The 18,348-nt window shown below is 36.9% G+C and overlaps 1 protein-coding gene across 1 annotated transcript; it reads right to left on the reverse strand.

Annotated features, from left to right (window-relative positions):
- Window positions 1–209: 209 nt before the first annotated feature.
- Window positions 210–17,957, reverse strand: LOC134582661 (Fc receptor-like protein 5). Its single transcript, XM_063439314.1, has 9 exons — window positions 17,771–17,957; window positions 13,773–14,072; window positions 13,145–13,444; window positions 12,476–12,616; window positions 11,891–11,918; window positions 10,792–10,862; window positions 3,135–3,212; window positions 1,580–1,599; window positions 210–332 (listed from the first exon to the last, which is right to left on the reverse strand). The coding sequence occupies exons 1-9, from the start codon at window positions 17,955–17,957 to the stop codon at window positions 210–212; spliced, it is 1,248 nt and encodes a 415-aa protein (XP_063295384.1).
- Between the last annotated feature and the right edge of the window lie 391 nt (window positions 17,958–18,348).

Here is an 18,348-nt window from a genome sequence, read left to right on the forward strand (position 1 = left end):
TTTCCGACCAAAGGACATTTAAAGTCGGCTAATCCCTCAGAGAAAAAGTCAGGAAATAGACTGAAAGGGATTTTTACTCCCATATATGCATTACAGCAATACACATTGAACATTTTAATTTTAGTGATGACTGTTTTCCTTTGTCATTTGGAGAAAAATTATTGCATGATTAATTCAGATCAATTATTCAATGTACAGTTTGTTTGAAGCTAGTTTGAACTGAAATTCTCATAGATGTTGGGAGATGATCCATTTAGTTCTTCGGGATCCTTACATGTCTCCTCAATATTATTCGAACACTTCACTGTAGAATATGTGACTGAGTAATTATCCTGAAAGAAACATAGGAACTGTCAGACAATAGTTAGGGAGCCCCGAACAACTCATTGTGTTCTTATAATTACATACAACATACCCAGAGAAATATTAAGGAGGCCGAGCGCTGTAGTGGTACTTTGAGTGTTCCTTTAATAAAATTCCAACGCAATAATTTATTTTATTTTTTTTCATAAATCTGTCATACAGGTGCAGTACAGCAAACAGAAGTCAGTGTTTCATAATAACAGTGAGGATGAGGTTACGAATGAGGTCAATTCAAGAATGTGGTTAGTTCTGCGGGTGATTATAGGATTGAAGTTGGGATTAGAAACAGCGTGAGGAAGTGAAGATACAGTGATGCTTAGATATGCTGTGTAATGTGAAACCCCTCTAACATCTCCGCTGGAAAGTACTGCCTTAAAAAATAGGAACTAGATACAATGTCAAATGTAATCTCGAATGAGTGACGTAACTTTAAACTATGATATAATTATTATCCAATAAAAAAGAAATATATACAAAATAATGAATAATTAAAAGAGGAACTGTCACACCCCAGGATTTGTAACATTATGTTCACTGAGCCTTCTGTTTAGGAAATATGTATTTATGATGAGTGAAAAGTTAAATTAAACGTAGAAATCCAAACTTCCTTATCCTGTAACTGGGCGCCTCCACGTTATCTCCCTGTCAATCATTGTAATAAACTATGTCCCTTGTACCTGTCAGACAGCATAAATAAAACATACAGAGAAAAACATTAAACACTGTTTCTATTTCTCCTCTTTATTTGCAATGTTTATACCAGTGTTATCTTGTTTGAATGTGAAAAAATGTTATGGTCAGCAAATATTTTAACCGGTAATTAAGTGTTTCAGCCAGCGAATAACAAAACGTCTCATAATTTTAATATCTGGAGGTTTTTTCTGCTTATGTCACACATCTTGCCCCAACGTGTCAATACAGCCTAATGAATCTTGAATGTCACAGATCCAACAATTCAATGAACGTTATTTATTAAATGCCATTCTGGAGCAAGTCTCTAAGTGTGGAGCAATCAGTGAGAAGAGTCCATGGGTCATGGTGATCACTCTGTATTTAGAATGTTGATATCAATATAAAATGCCATTCTGGAGCAAGTCTCTAAGTATGGTCCTAGTGATCACTCTGTATTTAGAATTTTGAGATCGATATAAAATGCAATTCAAAGATGCACAGGCTTATTTATCATTCTAACTACACAAAGCTCTGCGATACTTACAGCAGTGGAAGCTGAAGAGTCTGAAAGAACAAAATACAATTATATTAATTTCTAATATAAATTGATACATGTTGTGTGAAAATCGTACAAAAAAGAAGGAATTGGAGGGAGGCTCCGAAAAGAGTTACACCTAGAGCTCAGAGTTATTTTTATATTAGTATAGAAAGTACATTGCTTTTTATCTTTTAATTATTCACTGGTAATTTGTAATTAATTTGGATAAACACCATGCAGTTACAAAACAAATATTACAAATAATAGTTTAGAGAAAGATAAAAAAAGAAAAGGAAACACGACGTGGGGCAGAAAATAGTCTGCATTGCTTAGGATCATATACAGTGATATAAGAGAGCAGATTAAAGGACTGAATAAATGACAAAACCATAAAGTGGATCGCTCAAAGCACTAAGAGATTTGTCAGAAGAGACAGAAAGGGAGAGAAAGAGAAATGGGGAAGATTAAAAACAAAAAGATTAACAGAGTAGATACATCAATACAAGAAGATGTGTTAGAACACATGCAAAATAATAAACTATTTTTAGAATATTTATACAAAAGCAGGAGGCACTGTTGAGCGAAATACTGTATTATTATTAGCATTTAGATCGAGCCAACATATTCCACAAGCTCTATACATTTATAGAAAGGAGATATTTGGAGGTTAGGAAGGCCCTACTCAAAATGTATGAGGATCTGAGGTTGTCAAATATATTATAACGTGCCTTGCCCAAGGACACTTACTGTCTGATCGGGATTTGAACCTGGATTACTTAGTTCTAAGGCAATGACGTTACCACTGATTTAACCAGCTGATATAGAATGTGTGATTATCAATGTTCTAAGAAGTAAGGTCCATCAACTCTTGTGTAATGTGAATTTTTTCAGCCTTGGGAATTATTTTCTGATGGAATGTGACAAGGTAGTGTGATAACATACAACTTTTTTCTGAGATGCAGGTGGTGAAGATTCAAACAAATAAGATATGTCTGAAGAAACTTTTTTTGTAGAAAAGTGGCTATTTTGGCGATTATACCATGAAGAAGACTGGCAAGAGCTAAATGATGTCTCAAAAACACTGGGCATTTCAGTAAAGATTCATTGTGTAAAAACATTAAAATGTCCTGTACTGATGAATAAAAAATGTAGATGGCTGTTCATCATGCTTGTAAAAAAAGAGAGTACTGAATTATCATTTAAACTATATTTATTTAACTGAGTATTTTAAAGTGAGCATCAAGATCTGATAGAAATGTCCCCATAAAATGAGTGGAGCACCGATGTGTTGAGATGTGTACTTTTTAAGGTAGAGGAACCCATTGGAAGGTAGGTATGTCAGGTATGTCAATAGGTGTAAATAAGTGAAATGCATGGTGTATTTCAACATAGAATGTAGTTTAGAAATTAGCTGATGGGCACTAAGAAGCATTTTGTTTTCTAAAAAAGAATATTAGTTCTAAAAGCAACAATAATTTTATGGTCATACTTCTGACATATTTGTATTTAACCCTCTCTGGAAGTATACTCATGACACGACACGACACATCAGTAAGATTACCTTGAGGAACGCAGCGGATATCAATGTAATACACGTCATCTTCTATAAAAGAGTCTCTGGCAGGTGACCTGGTGGGCACTATAAGAAATGGGGTCATACAGGTTTAAATGACCAGGAGAGGGAAACTTTACATCAATTGTAACACAACTTTAAAACTGAAATTCTACATGTCTTTCCAATCCAGAAATTCTTTCAATTCTTTAAGCACTTCTATGGAAATCTGTAAGTCTATAAAGTAGCTTATGAAAGCTGAACGGTGTATTGATAACTGGTACTAGAGGAATGCATTCTTAATGTATAACAACTAAACAAGTGACAGCAACCCCAAAAAAATAAATAATAATAAATACATTTGTCTCACTCTTGAGCTCAACTTTTTTTTCAATTAGTTTATAAAAAAATAACAAAAAACAACAACCATGTACAGTACGTTGACTTGTGCACGTCCAAATCACTTTGTCTAAAAAAATAATTTTTTAACTATTCACGTTTCGTCCGTGTGGTGTTTGGTTTATACAAATTTCGCCATCCAATTAATTCAATTAAAAAAAATCCAGATGATCCAGTATACCATGAAAAAACACATATAATTGTACAACAAAATATATACCTAATATGAAAAAACACATATAATTGTACTACAAAATCTATACCTAATATGAAAAAACACATAATTGTACAACAAAATATATACCTAATATGAAATATTAGGTATATATTTTGCAGTGCACTGATTTTCATGACATTTGGTTCACAGATCAAGTTAGAAGTAATAACTTATAGACAGAAAAACAGAAGATACAGTAAAAATCTATATTCATATAGTGTATATTTATTAATTATATAAATATAGGGTTGTTTATTTATTTTTTACTGCTCCTTTATTTTCCATTATTGGTCACTTCTTAATTGAAAAAGAACAACACTGGAAGGAAAATGATTAAATCCATCCGCCAGTGTTGTGGTGGTTATAGGATACAATGGGGCATAACCCCTAGAAATATAGAGAAAATAGGGCTAATGGTTGGCAACTTGAGAACAAATTACCTTCCAAATAGACCTTATATCCTTATGTTATATAGAAGGCTGTACTGCAGGTACCCACTAAGGGAGGGTCTTACATGCAGGTAGCCAAAAAACAAAAAAACTCTTTAATAACCCCTCTTGAGGAGAAGAAAAAAATGTGAATATACAAGTGTAATTTAAAATAAGGACCTAGTGGGGTAGAGTCATAGCTACACCAACACGCTATGCTTAAAGAAACAAATAAACTGTGGAAATGTATGTGGCTTCAAAATGTGCCAAGTGTTCCACTAGTATAATTGTATCGAAAGGACCGAGGATATAAAATATGCATCCAAAATTGCTAAAACAGCAGGCTATATTTTAGAGACAAATAAACTGTAAATATATGTGGCTTAGAGTGTGCCAATGTTAACACCAGTATATTTGTATCAAAGAGCAAAGGATACAATATATGCATCCAGAGATGCAAAATTTAGACCCAATAGTACCTAGAAATGCCTTCAATAGTACCCTATATAAATATCACTTATTAGGCAGAAAACAGGTACAAGTATAGAGGGTACTAGAGGTTGCTACAGGCTACAAGTTACGATACACTTCAAGTTTAGAAGTAAAATAGGAAAATTCCCATAAATGCCATCAACTTATATCCCATGCATAAAGCACATATTGGTTTTTAAGGCAAGAAGTATAAGGAAACCAATTCTACATTACAAAGAGAAGCGTAGTGAGAAATATGTAGCAAGATGCCTAAACAGCTAAATGTGATTTGGGGGTAGGAGTCCCTAGCATCTTGTACATATCGGTAACAGTCTTTAGCAGTGCCCAGGATCGTAGAAAGTAAAACCCCAGAATTGTCCATAAACAAGAAGATTAAAATGAAATCATCCGCTCTATGTGAGCTGCTCAACGCGCGTTTCGGCGATACAAGTCGCCTTTGTCAAGAGCCGTTTGCAGAGTGGATAGCGCCTCTTTTTAAATGAATTTTAGAACTGCCCTCTAGCGTGACGTCATCCTCACTGTCCAATCGGTGAATCCGTGTGGAAAAGGGGGGGCGGAGAAATCCCCCCCCAGGGGGTCCACATTAGCAGTTAACCCTTGAAGGGAACAGAGTGCCGATGTGGATCTTTAAATACAAAGGACCCGGGCACCATGTAAAACTGCGGGGGATTAAATATATATAGCCCGAAAAAATGTCCCCAGAGATAATAGTGGTAAAACTCTGTAAGTTCATTAAGTTACCGGAATCGTCCTAAGACATTAATGGTACATCAGTATTTTCAATGAACTATACCTGTAGGAAAATTGAACAAGGATTAGTACTTAAAGGGGGTCTGGAAAAAATTCCAATATGTGGTCCAGAGTACATTAATCCAAATATTATATACGGGACGATTCTAAAGTGGGTGGCATACGAGTGCCCCAGATGATATTAGGAACAAACTAGAGGTTTAAATATGTAAACAACGAGGCATAAACAAACATTATCAAAGGATAAGTAGGTGTTCGTATAGATTAAGTAGATATTGGAGAAGTGATTAACTCCAAGCATATAGGGAAAACAGAGAATTTGTTAGGATAAACACGGTGTGTTGACGAGTATTGTTAAAGGGTTGAAAACATAACCCTAAATAGTAGAAAGTTGCCGACCATACATATTGAAAATATATAATGAATTTACAAAATATTTACAAATTATTTACACAATATTTTTTGAAAAACTTAAACTGGAGGCCACGGATAAACAACTTGAATCTGAATTAAGTAATATCCATCAATTTCAATCTGACCCTACATTTAATCAACTAGAACTTAAACTTAAACAGAACCTAGACAAATACCAACAAGTGATCAAAATTAGAAAACATCAGAAATTCATTAGGGATCTAAAAGATTACGAAACCGGCAATGTCTATAGTACGTTTAAACGCCGCCTGAGAACTAATTCCGAAAATGCGCTAACTTCGGATTATGACTCGTCCGATAATGATTCAGAGAACAGATTACGGACACAAACTTGTCCATCAGACTCTGACTCTAACACCTCCAATCAAGGCAGCTCAAGGGGTATTTTGAAAAAGGGGGTGAATTTTTTTAGAGATGGGCCACTTAGACGACCCAATACCACGCCAGCCACCATACCACACGCGCAACAGGGGCCGGGGGGGGAGAAGTACAACAAGGAGACGACGATACTAACTAATAAGCTCCAAATAATCAACCTCTCCATGCACCCTCTAACTACCCAGGAAATAAATGTTTTATCCAAGGGCCTCTCTTTTGTGCCTGATCCACCCTTTAACAAGTTTATATGGGTAAAAGACTTACATTTATTTGTCAGAAAACTTGCTCTGTGCAAGTATCATCAAATCAAAATGGACAAGAAGCTAAAAGATCTAGGTCTTCTCGACAAAGACTATGACTGCTTAATGACTCTGATATCTCTTCTTGATGAGAATGATACTAACACCACCACTTACCAGACAAATTTGAAACCCCAGAGTCGATTTACACCAAACCTGGGGAATTTCAAAAATATCGATTTTTTTCTGGAATCAGTTAAGTTTGCAATTGATAATATCCATCACAAGGACCTGGACGTACAGCCAAATATGAATCTCACGAAATCTGAGAATAAAGCTTTGCAGGCACTTAAAGGAGATACCACAATTACCATTAAGCCAGCCGACAAGGGAGGGAACATAGTCATTTTAAACACAACTGATTACATTAAGATGACTCTTAAGATACTTGAAAATAGAGACACATACCAACCTCTTGAAAAAGATCCCACGAATACATTCCTTCAAGACTATCGAGTGATTTTGGATATGGGCCGCAGTAGAGGGGTGCTATCCAGGGAGGAATATGACTTTATTCTCAACAAACTCCCTAGGATAGCTACCTTCTACTGCCTGCCCAAAGTCCATAAAAATCAAACTAATCCCCCTGGACGCCCCATAGTATCGGGTGTTGACAACCTCACCCAAAATGGCAGTATCTACCTTGATAGGGTTCTTCGCCCATTTGTGGAAAAACTACCCTCCTACATACAAGATACCAAGCAGACACTGGTCCGCCTTTCAAGCCTAAAAGTCCCTGAGTCTGTGTCACTCTGCAGCCTCGACGTGGAGGCCTTATACTCCTCTATTCCACACAAGGGGGGCATTCAACATGTGAAACATTTTCTAGACAAAAGGGGCCCTGATTTCAGTGACCATTCCCTTTTCACCCTGGAGTTGCTTGAATTTATTCTCTGCCACAACTATTTCCTCTTTAATGAGAAATTTTACCATCAGGTACAGGGCACTGCGATGGGGACGGCTTGTGCCCCATCGTATGCCAATCTCCATCTGGGCTGGTGGGAGGAAGTAGTTGTGGCGAAAAGTACAGTTTTCACACCATATAGACCTTTTATTCACCATTGGGCTCGCTATATTGACGATATTTTGATCCTCTGGACAGGTAGCGAGGACCTATTTAAAAGCTTCGTATCACTTCTCAATACTAACACCTTGAACCTATTCTTTACATCGGAGTTTGGGGGGGACACACTGAATTTTTTAGACCTTACAATTACAGTAAGTGGAGACTCCATTAGCACTACATTATATAAAAAACCAACATCCTCTAATAACCTCTTACGGTGGGAGAGTTTCCACCCCCAACCACTCAAACGGGGGATCCCCACCGGGCAATACATTAGAGCCCGTAGAAACTGCAGTGATATCGAAGACTTTAAAGCCCAAGCTAATGTACTACGACAGCAGTTCAAAGATAAGGGCTCTCCGAATAAATGCCTTAAAAAAAGCTTATAAAAGAGCCTTAGAGGCAGATAGGGACACCCTATTATCGCCTAAGAAGGTGGAGTTCTCCACTAAACCACAACCCCCACGTTTGATAGCCACATTTGATTCAGGCTGGGAGGCCGTCAGAACTGTGTTTCAAAAATTCTGGCCCTGCCTGTTGGATGATACTCACCTTAAGAGGGTCTTGGGACCTAGAGTCGAAATGACCGCCCGTAGAGGGAAGAATCTTAGGAACATTCTTGTTCCAAGCCACTTTCACTGCCCCCCCACACGTACCTGGCTACACAACACTACGGTGGGATCATATCAATGTGGCCACTGTGTGGTTTGTAAATATATCAAACGCGACTCTAAGATCATTTTTGATAGCACTGGGAAAAGATCTTTTAAGATCAAATCTTTTTTCAACTGCAACACCGTTGGTTTAGTGTACCTCCTCACATGTACCTGTCAATTGCAATATGTGGGAAAAACCTTTAGACCCTTTAAGGAGCGTATCAAGGAGCATGTTAGATCTCCTAAACTGCTCGCTGATACCCCCATAGGTCGCCATTTGAAAGAGGCTCATGCTGGTAATCCACAGGGGCTTCGGTTCTGTGGACTAGAATTGGTCCGAAAGGACAGACGCAGGGGTAACTATGACCGCTTTTTGAGACAACGGGAAAGCTTTTGGATTTTCCAACTTAAAACACTTCACCCAAAAGGTCTCAACGAAGGCCTTTCCTTCGCCCCCTTTATCTAAGCAACCTAAAGACACCCACCTAATCCTGTCAGGTCAATCTTTGTAAATATTGTGTAAATAATTTGTAAATATTTTGTAAATTCATTATATATTTTCAATATGTATGGTCGGCAACTTTCTACTATTTAGGGTTATGTTTTCAACCCTTTAACAATACTCGTCAACACACCGTGTTTATCCTAACAAATTCTCTGTTTTCCCTATATGCTTGGAGTTAATCACTTCTCCAATATCTACTTAATCTATACGAACACCTACTTATCCTTTGATAATGTTTGTTTATGCCTCGTTGTTTACATATTTAAACCTCTAGTTTGTTCCTAATATCATCTGGGGCACTCGTATGCCACCCACTTTAGAATCGTCCCGTATATAATATTTGGATTAATGTACTCTGGACCACATATTGGAATTTTTTCCAGACCCCCTTTAAGTACTAATCCTTGTTCAATTTTCCTACAGGTATAGTTCATTGAAAATACTGATGTACCATTAATGTCTTAGGACGATTCCGGTAACTTAATGAACTTACAGAGTTTTACCACTATTATCTCTGGGGACATTTTTTCGGGCTATATATATTTAATCCCCCGCAGTTTTACATGGTGCCCGGGTCCTTTGTATTTAAAGATCCACATCGGCACTCTGTTCCCTTCAAGGGTTAACTGCTAATGTGGACCCCCTGGGGGGGGATTTCTCTGCCCCCCCTTTTCCACACGGATTCACCGATTGGACAGTGAGGATGACGTCACGCTAGAGGGCAGTTCTAAAATTCATTTAAAAAGAGGCGCTATCCACTCTGCAAACGGCTCTTGACAAAGGCGACTTGTATCGCCGAAACGCGCGTTGAGCAGCTCACATAGAGCGGATGATTTCATTTTAATCTTCTTGTTTATGGACAATTCTGGGGTTTTACTTTCTACGATCCTGGGCACTGCTAAAGACTGTTACCGATATGTACAAGATGCTAGGGACTCCTACCCCCAAATCACATTTAGCTGTTTAGGCATCTTGCTACATATTTCTCACTACGCTTCTCTTTGTAATGTAGAATTGGTTTCCTTATACTTCTTGCCTTAAAAACCAATATGTGCTTTATGCATGGGATATAAGTTGATGGCATTTATGGGAATTTTCCTATTTTACTTCTAAACTTGAAGTGTATCGTAACTTGTAGCCTGTAGCAACCTCTAGGCTAGTACCCTCTATACTTGTACCTGTTTTCTGCCTAATAAGTGATATTTATATAGGGTACTATTGAAGGCATTTCTAGGTACTATTGGGTCTAAATTTTGCATCTCTGGATGCATATATTGTATCCTTTGCTCTTTGATACAAATATACTGGTGTTAACATTGGCACACTCTAAGCCACATATATTTACAGTTTATTTGTCTCTAAAATATAGCCTGCTGTTTTAGCAATTTTGGATGCATATTTTATATGCATATTTTATATCCTCGGTCCTTTCGATACAATTATACTAGTGGAACACTTGGCACATTTTGAAGCCACATACATTTCCACAGTTTATTTGTTTCTTTAAGCATAGCGTGTTGGTGTAGCTATGACCCACTAGGTCCTTATTTTAAATTACACTTGTATATTCACATTTTTTTCTTCTCCTCAAGAGGGATTATTAAAGAGTTTTTTGTTTTTTGGCTACCTGCATGTAAGACCCCCCCTTAGTGGGTACCTGCAGTACAGCCTTCTATATAACATAAGGATATAAGGTCTATTTGGAAGGTAATTTGTTCTCGAGTTGCCAACCATTAGCCCTATTTTCTCACTTCTTAATTGATCTGTGAATAAAATCAACATTTAGTGTCTGTCCTCTAACCATCAATCATCTTTTTTGGGGCACCAAGGACAATCATGGAAACAACGTAAACGGATCGTCCGTCCCTTGTTTGGTTTGTTTCGTGATTCAGTTGTACGGCAATTCAGAGTTATGGAATTTGGACAACTCGCCAATCACCCAAAATTTGGATAACTGGCGATTCAGACAAAACTGAATACACATGTCTAAATAGAAGGTAATCATGGCTAGTGAATGATTTAGATAGTTCTATTTCCTTACAGTTTCTGTATTCCGTTTGTTCATCTTCAGAACTTAATTGGTTCATTTCATGTTGTTGTCCCAGTGCAGTCCTGCCAATAAGAAAGCCTATGTTTTCACTTATATCAATAATAAATATTTTAATTAATTATATATATATATAAATTATAAAATTAGTTGTGGTCCTTTGCCAAGTTGTTTTCATTAAATAATGCAGATTTAATACCAAATATTTAGAAACATTTCCTAAATAATAAAGTACCCCAGAACTGCAAGCCAAAGTTTCCAATTACGCACAACAAAATTATTTTGGTTAATTAATTATCAATACATGCAATTTTTCATGCACAACCACTTAAAACATACATTTCACTATTAAGAACATTCCAAGGAAATGTACATATATGTTTGCATACACATTTTAAAAATAAATTAGGAAAATAAGAAAATGTTATAGACCTTAAGGATGGAGGCAATTCTACAAGTTCAAATCAAATCCCCAAACCCCCTGAAATCTTAACTATATGCTTGTTCAACCTTAATTTACCTCTTTCCTATTAAGTACTCCCACACGTATCATTTATAATTTTGTTCTGGAGAAATAGGGCTTTCAAATTACATTACATATTTATATATGTAACACAATCTAATATGAATAAAATCTAAAAAGTTTGAGAAATTAAGAAATGTGCAAGTTGTGCTATTACTGCAATAAAACACACATATTTGTGTTCATTGAGGACCCACAAGTACCACGATGTCCCCCATGTAAAGGTTTCATGGAAAGTTAAAGTAACAAATATAAGGCTTGCAAATTACATTCTTTGGATTTTCTGACTAAGTTTTCAGGCAGGCCCTAAATATCTAATTAATAAAATCACATAATGTTATGTATATATTCTGTATGCTCAATATTTGTACTCTATTGCGGTAATTTATTTATAATTTTATTTCCTTTGAAAATGTATATAATGAAATTCGTTAAATATATTGTAATTAGCAATTATTGAAGAAAAATATTGAAGATTGAGAAATGGAGAAAATGAGAATTATTCTGTCAATGGCTGGCAAACTCCAGGTAGAATATAATGCAAGTACAAATATAATTTGTGTAACTCACCTAGCCCGGGATTTGGTAAATGCTTCATCTAAATAAAAAAAAACAATAATTTTTCTTTTATTTTTTTAAAACATTAAGTTTAAATATACATTTAAGATTTATGATAAAACTAATCAAACTATTTTCCTAAACATGTCTAATTATTGTTATTTAAAACTAGAAATTAATGTACTTTTTAAACTTAAATTTGTTTTAAATTTATTTAGGTAAATGGGTGTTTTTGTTAAAAAGTGACATTTTCATTTTAAGTATATCAAACACAATTATATCTACTATTCTTATTTCTTCCTAAAAAAAAAATCAAAATACAAAAAATCTTAAATTTGCTATTTCTTTGTATACATTCAATATTAAATGTTTGGTATACAGCATGTCTTGAACCACACGTTTTTTCTATTAATAACAGTATAATTAGATTTTTTTTTATATATTACAGCGAAAAAGGTTCTGACATATTGTTTGGCTAATGTAGCACATAAACAGAGTGATATATAAAATTGTCCAGATAATTTCAGTTTAGAAATTCTAACATGTCCGCGAAGGACAAAATATACAAAATATAGGGTGATTTAAGACTTCAGTTACCTGTTTTTGGTTCAGGCTGATGACTTTTAGTACACAGGAGTGGAAGTTTGTGGCGGTATATAAAAACAAGAATGGCCGTGGTCAGAATTACTATCAGCAGGAAGGGGGATATCACAGAAACCAGGAAGCTGAATGTATTTTCTGTGGGTAGAGAACAATCAGGAATTACATTCTGATGGGTGAATGTATGGAGATATGCTAGATTAGGCGTAGGCATCATTTGACACTACAGATGTTGTAGACTACATCTCCCATGTAAATGATTAAAAACCCAAGACTAAAACGGAGACTAAAAGACATCCATGTTTTGTGTATTTCATGGATAAATACACTTTTTGTCCAGTTATAAACTATTTAATAAGGTGTTGTCATTAAAGTGTCCTTGGGTCATCAATAAGGACCAAACACCCTTCCAGTGATTACGAGACTGTTTTCTGATTACATAGAAATCCTGTTTGACAACAACAGAGTCCATGAGAAATACATAATCTATTTTGGCCTGTGAAATTAAACATTTATGCTTGTAATCTTACAATAAAAAGCATATATTGTCTTTGTATAAGGTGGGTAACGTGAATAAGTACCTGTCATATCAACATGCTTTGAAAAATAACCAGATTTACACATGCAAATTCTAATTAGTTAATAAAGATACTGGTTAAACAGGACCTGTGATGCTGGTGGTCAGAACATTGCTCTTTGCAGTAAAGTTCCTGTTTGAGCCATGGTTGCTTGTCCAACACTGGTAAGTTCCTCTATGCACCGATTGGACAGACTCAATATATAGGATCCTCCCATACTCTTTGATGTGGTACATCTCAGACTTATGGTCCACATCCTTTCCATTGTGTCGCCACAAGAAAAAAGGAAAGGTTCCTTGCTCCACCGAGCAAGTAAAGGTCACATTGTCTCCGATCCCCATCTCCAGAATGTCTCTGTCAGCACGGATTCTGGCACCTAACACAGGTACTGTTAGAAGAATGATATTGGTACAAATTAGCAAAATACAATTTGAAAAGGTAAAACTATTTTGAGAAAAAGAATTCCTAAAAAGACAAAAAATATACAGGTGGTGAGCACTATAGTCCACACGAAGACAGGAATTGATGAGTTTTTAACCCCTTTAGGACACATGATGTTTGACATGTCATGATTCCCTTTTATTCCAGAAGTTTGGTCCTTGAGGGGTTAAAAGTAAGTTATCTTTCGGACAATTTGTCCATGTGTAATACATGCTGATGTACATAGAAATCCAGTCTGTTAATCAGAAAAATACTATTGCTCCAAAGGGACTGACCTATGACAAGGACGTTCAAGACGTTGCTCTGTATAGTAGTTATTTTGTTTGAAATCTGATTGCTGGCCTTGCAGTAGAACTTTCCTTCATGGTCAGAGTTGACAGACTCTATATATAACATCTTCCCAGACTCTCTGATCTGATACATCCCAGACTGATTATCTACCTCCACTCGATTGTGCCACCACTGGAAGTGAGGAGTGGTGCCTCGCTCCACTGAGCAAGTAAAGGTCATGTTGTCTCCAACCACCATTTGCAGTTTGTCTGTGTATGGATGTAGTCTTGCGTCAAACACAGGCACTGTTAGAACAATAATATTGGTAACTTAAGCAAATTGGCTAATTACTTTGAAAACTATCAAGATACAAGTTAAAGAGGTAATACTTTATTTAATAAAATAAATTGATAAAAAATAGACATTGAAATCTACTGATAGTAAGTAAAGAGCACTCTGTTTTCTTTTTGAATAAGGTTTATGTCCACATGGTTTCTGACAGTCTAGGCACTCAGAGGTGTTCCTAGGGATGGGCTGACCTCCCTGGTCTGATTTTGGCACTCTATCATTGTTAGCCCTGTTATATTCATGGTTAAGTAACACCTTTAGTTGCATGATTTGTGATTGTGACACTTTAATGCACAATATTCGGAGTTCATTATACACCATGTGAGGGTATTGCTTCTGATGCAGGGTTTGAATGCAGTGAATGGCGATTTAATTCTGCCAATGTGGGTCTAAGGCGCATGGTACAGGACTAAGGCAGCATGGTGAGGGATTAATATAATGATTGTGGAGTTTATAAATATAGGTTTATCCCCTTGTACAGCGCTACGCAATTTGCCAACGCATTATAAATAAAATAATAATAATAATTTAATACTCTATAAGATAAATAATCTAGGGGCTACGCTCTAACTAAACACAAATTACCTTAATCTATGAATAGAAACCTGATCCTGGTAAAAATATTCTTAATAGTCTTTTTTAAAACACCATATAATGTGTCGACTTGTCTCTGGTAGATCCACCAATAATAAAATAAAATGGAATAATAGTGAGGAAAGTACTAAGAGTACTGCTAATAGCGTAGTAACATTCAAAATGTTAAAAGGACACTATAGTCACCAGAACAATTATAGCTTAATGTAGTTGTTCTGGTGAGTATAATCATTGCCTTCAGGCATTTTAATTCCAACACCGGCTTTTTACAGAGATAAGCAGTGTTTACATTACCCCTAGGGACACCTCCAAGTGGCCACTCCTCAGATGGCCACTGGAGGTGTTTCCTGGGGCAGTGCTGCACAGTAGGGCGCACTACCGTTCAGCGTTTCCATGCACTGCATGGGGATGCTGAATTTTCCTCATAGAGATGAGTGGCAAACCTAGCTACTTCAGACTATTACTGTAAATATCTCATGGTTGTCCTAGAAAGGCTGTTTAACCTATGTTGTTTTATGTGTTCGCGGTAAAAGGTGATAGAGGTCATTCGTTTGCTAGTGCCACGAAAGCCGCTAGCATTCATATGGTAGTTTCACAAACAGTGACTTTCAACACTGTTCGTGTAACGTACAAAGTACCGAATGGGAGACCCCACACAGGAGGTCGTGTGGCTCCCATTAAACAGATTGCAACATTGTAGCATTCCCCAGTTAATTGATTCACGGGGTGGCCACCGTTTGGATACCGACCACACGGCGGCGGCCATCTTGGATTCACTTTTAGCCTAGCGGTGTTCGGTCATCGAGTGCCTGGAACGAAAATCGGCTACTCGACGGCACGAACACCGCTGGACTTCCAGACCGTTCGGGAACACCGGTCTTTCAGTACTTTCACTCACACCATGTATTCGAGTCTTTTATGGAGAATCCATATTAAAATGTATTTTGTATTTTATGCGCTCAGATCCCAGCTATCTACTCATATGACATTCGGTCCAATAGCACGAATAATGTGTCAGTTCCATATTTTTGAATAAAAAGCTCGGTTCTGCTGTACGGAGGGATAATCCACTTAACAGGATATTCTGTGGGAGTATCCCTCTCGTACAGCAGTGCATGGTGGGAGAAATGTCCTGTATGTTAAGTTCCCCATGTAGTCCCCTACTGTATAACCCCTGTAAGATGATTAAGGAAACCCCTTGCATGGGGAATCACATAAATACTGGAGCATGTGAATAAAAACCTCAGTTGACTCCCAGAACTGTGTTTCGTCCGGTTACAGGGGGGATTTGGGATATTGCCCTCATTTCAGCGCTTTTCTTGGATTACTTTCTTTTACCAGCGGAGATATTGGGATTTAATATTGCAGCTCTGCTACAAGATGCATTGATTCAATACATCTCTATGAGGAGGTGCCGATTGGCCAAACACCAGTTTGGTCCAGGCCCCTTTGCCGATTTTAGCCAATCCAATGCTTTCCCAATGGGAAAGCATTGGATTGGCTAAAAATCTGCAATTCTGATTATGTCACCAAGCGGCCCCGTGCGGCTCTGGAAATACGGTGAGTTTGTGTTCCTGACCCTATAGTGTTACTTTAATATATTTATTAAAACCTTCACATAAAATGTATAAAACGTCTCACATTTTTAGAATTGTTACCAGCATATCATAGGTACAGCTCGCAGTGACTTCCAGGTACCTCTCATTTTATTTTGTAGTGCTTATTGGTGGATCTACCAGAGACTATTCGACACACTATATTGTGTTTTATGAAAAAGACTATTAAGATTACTTTTACTAGGAACGGTTTTCTATTCACAGAGTAAGGTCATTTGTGTTTGGTTAGAGTGCGGTCCTTGTAGTATTTCCTATTTATGTATATTTAATAGCTTTAAGACTCTCTATCCTACGTATAGTACTGCTGGCCTTAGTGGCCATATGCTTATATTGCAGTGCTACTAGTTTCCCTGCCTTTTTTTTTCTTCTCCTCTTTTCCAACTTTATACAGATCGACAATCACTTTTTTTTCTCTCTGGCAGATTTATTCAGAGAGATTATAACCGTTTTTGTTTCTCTTTGAACTTTATTCAGAGAAACAATCCCCTTCTTGTCTTTTGTTGTGCTCCAACCTTTCCATCTCTTCTATTGATTATATCATATTCTGACTCATTTTAAAGATTCAGCATTATAATGTTATTCCTGGGTCATTTATGCTAAGGTTTAGGATTGGGCGAGTTTCGGGAGGAGCTGGTGTCAATATATGTGGGAAGGGGCCACAAAATGTACACTTGTCCTGAAGTCTTTAGTCGTTTTTTCACCTAAGAATGCTCCTGTAGGCACAGTTAGAAGGACAATATTAATACAAATAAGCACATAAACTCATAAGTCTCATCTTCACAAAAAAAAATTTCACTACAGGACATACAACATTTTTAATCATATCCGATATCGCACACAAATAAAATTCTACTATTTTGTTTGTTCCTTCAAGAAAGTACTCATAATGAAATTGCGAAGACTCACATATCCTGCAACAAAAACATGTAAATACTAACAAATAAGTTATTTACTTGTCAAATCCTGCTCAGAATTTTGGCCCACCTTGTACACAGTAATAAAACTAGCGCGATAGCTCATTCTCACAACTCCAGTCTTATAATATAATATTGAATGCAATTAACTGATATGACATGGTAAATGAATACATTTCCTCCAATGTGCCCCAATGAGTAAGCTAGGCTAATTCATTATTATTATTAATATGATTGCCATTTATATAGCACAAACAGATTCCGTAGCGCTTTACAGGACAATTACAAGAAAACTTACAGGAACGATAGGTTGAAGAGGACCCTGCTCAAACGAGCTTACAGTCTATAGGAGGTGGGGTGTAGAACACATTAGGACAGGAGGTAGCAATCAAATAAGGTGGGAGTGAAGCAGGACTGGAGGAGAGAGCAAAGTATTGCCCTATAGGAGAGAGCAAGAGACAGGTGTGTAAGTTAGAGGTTACTCTGTCACTTTATCATGACTGTCACTTTGTCAGACATTTATATTCTTACCGTGCACAGATATCTTCACCGTTTCACTTTTGAAAGCAACCTGAATGTTGTTGGCAGTTACCGAACATAAATAGTCTCCACTGTAGCTTTCCATCACAGATTCCACCAGAAATTGTTTCTGTTGCGATCCTGACTGATACTTTTCTTCACAGGTTTCACCCTCTTGCTTGCACCATTTGAATTCCATGTCCCCGGACCCTCTATCCACAGAGCAGGTCACTTTCAGCCTCCCTCCTTTGGTAATCAGTCCTCCGGGTGGCTCCAAGATCACCGTCACTCTAGTGAATAGATCTGAGAGAAGGTGCTCTTTATAGCTGGAACCAGGTACCTAAACATGCACGTTTTCCCTTGACTGCATTTGAAACTTTAATATCCCTAAGCATTGGCTCATGGGACTCTCTGTCCTCCAAAATTATTAAACCAGAGCAAACGACACAAAAAACATGTTTATATTTTCTATTATGCTGAAAATCTGATTATTATGTATTCAAATACAACTCAAGGGTGACAAAAATGATTTGGAATGACCTACACTCATACAGAGAAGCAGGATCCGATGAAGAAACAAGATCTAATTT

The sequence above is a fragment of the Pelobates fuscus genome, chromosome 13, assembly GCF_036172605.1.
Source record: "Pelobates fuscus isolate aPelFus1 chromosome 13, aPelFus1.pri, whole genome shotgun sequence".
Lineage (NCBI taxonomy): Eukaryota > Metazoa > Chordata > Amphibia > Anura > Pelobatidae > Pelobates > Pelobates fuscus.

Bases quoted from the DNA above. Each gene is read 5' to 3' on its own strand.
- LOC134582661 (XM_063439314.1), bottom strand. From the start codon at position 17,957: ATGGAATTCAAATGGTGCAAGCAAGAGGGTGAAACCTGTGAAGAAAAG. The intron at 10,863-11,890 runs GTGAGTTACACA...TCTTATTGGCAG, and splicing joins TTTACCAAATCCCGGGCTAG to GACTGCACTGGGACAACAAC. The intron at 333-1,579 runs GTAAGTATCGCA...TGTTTCTTTCAG, and splicing joins ACTCTTCAGCTTCCACTGCT to GATAATTACTCAGTCACATA.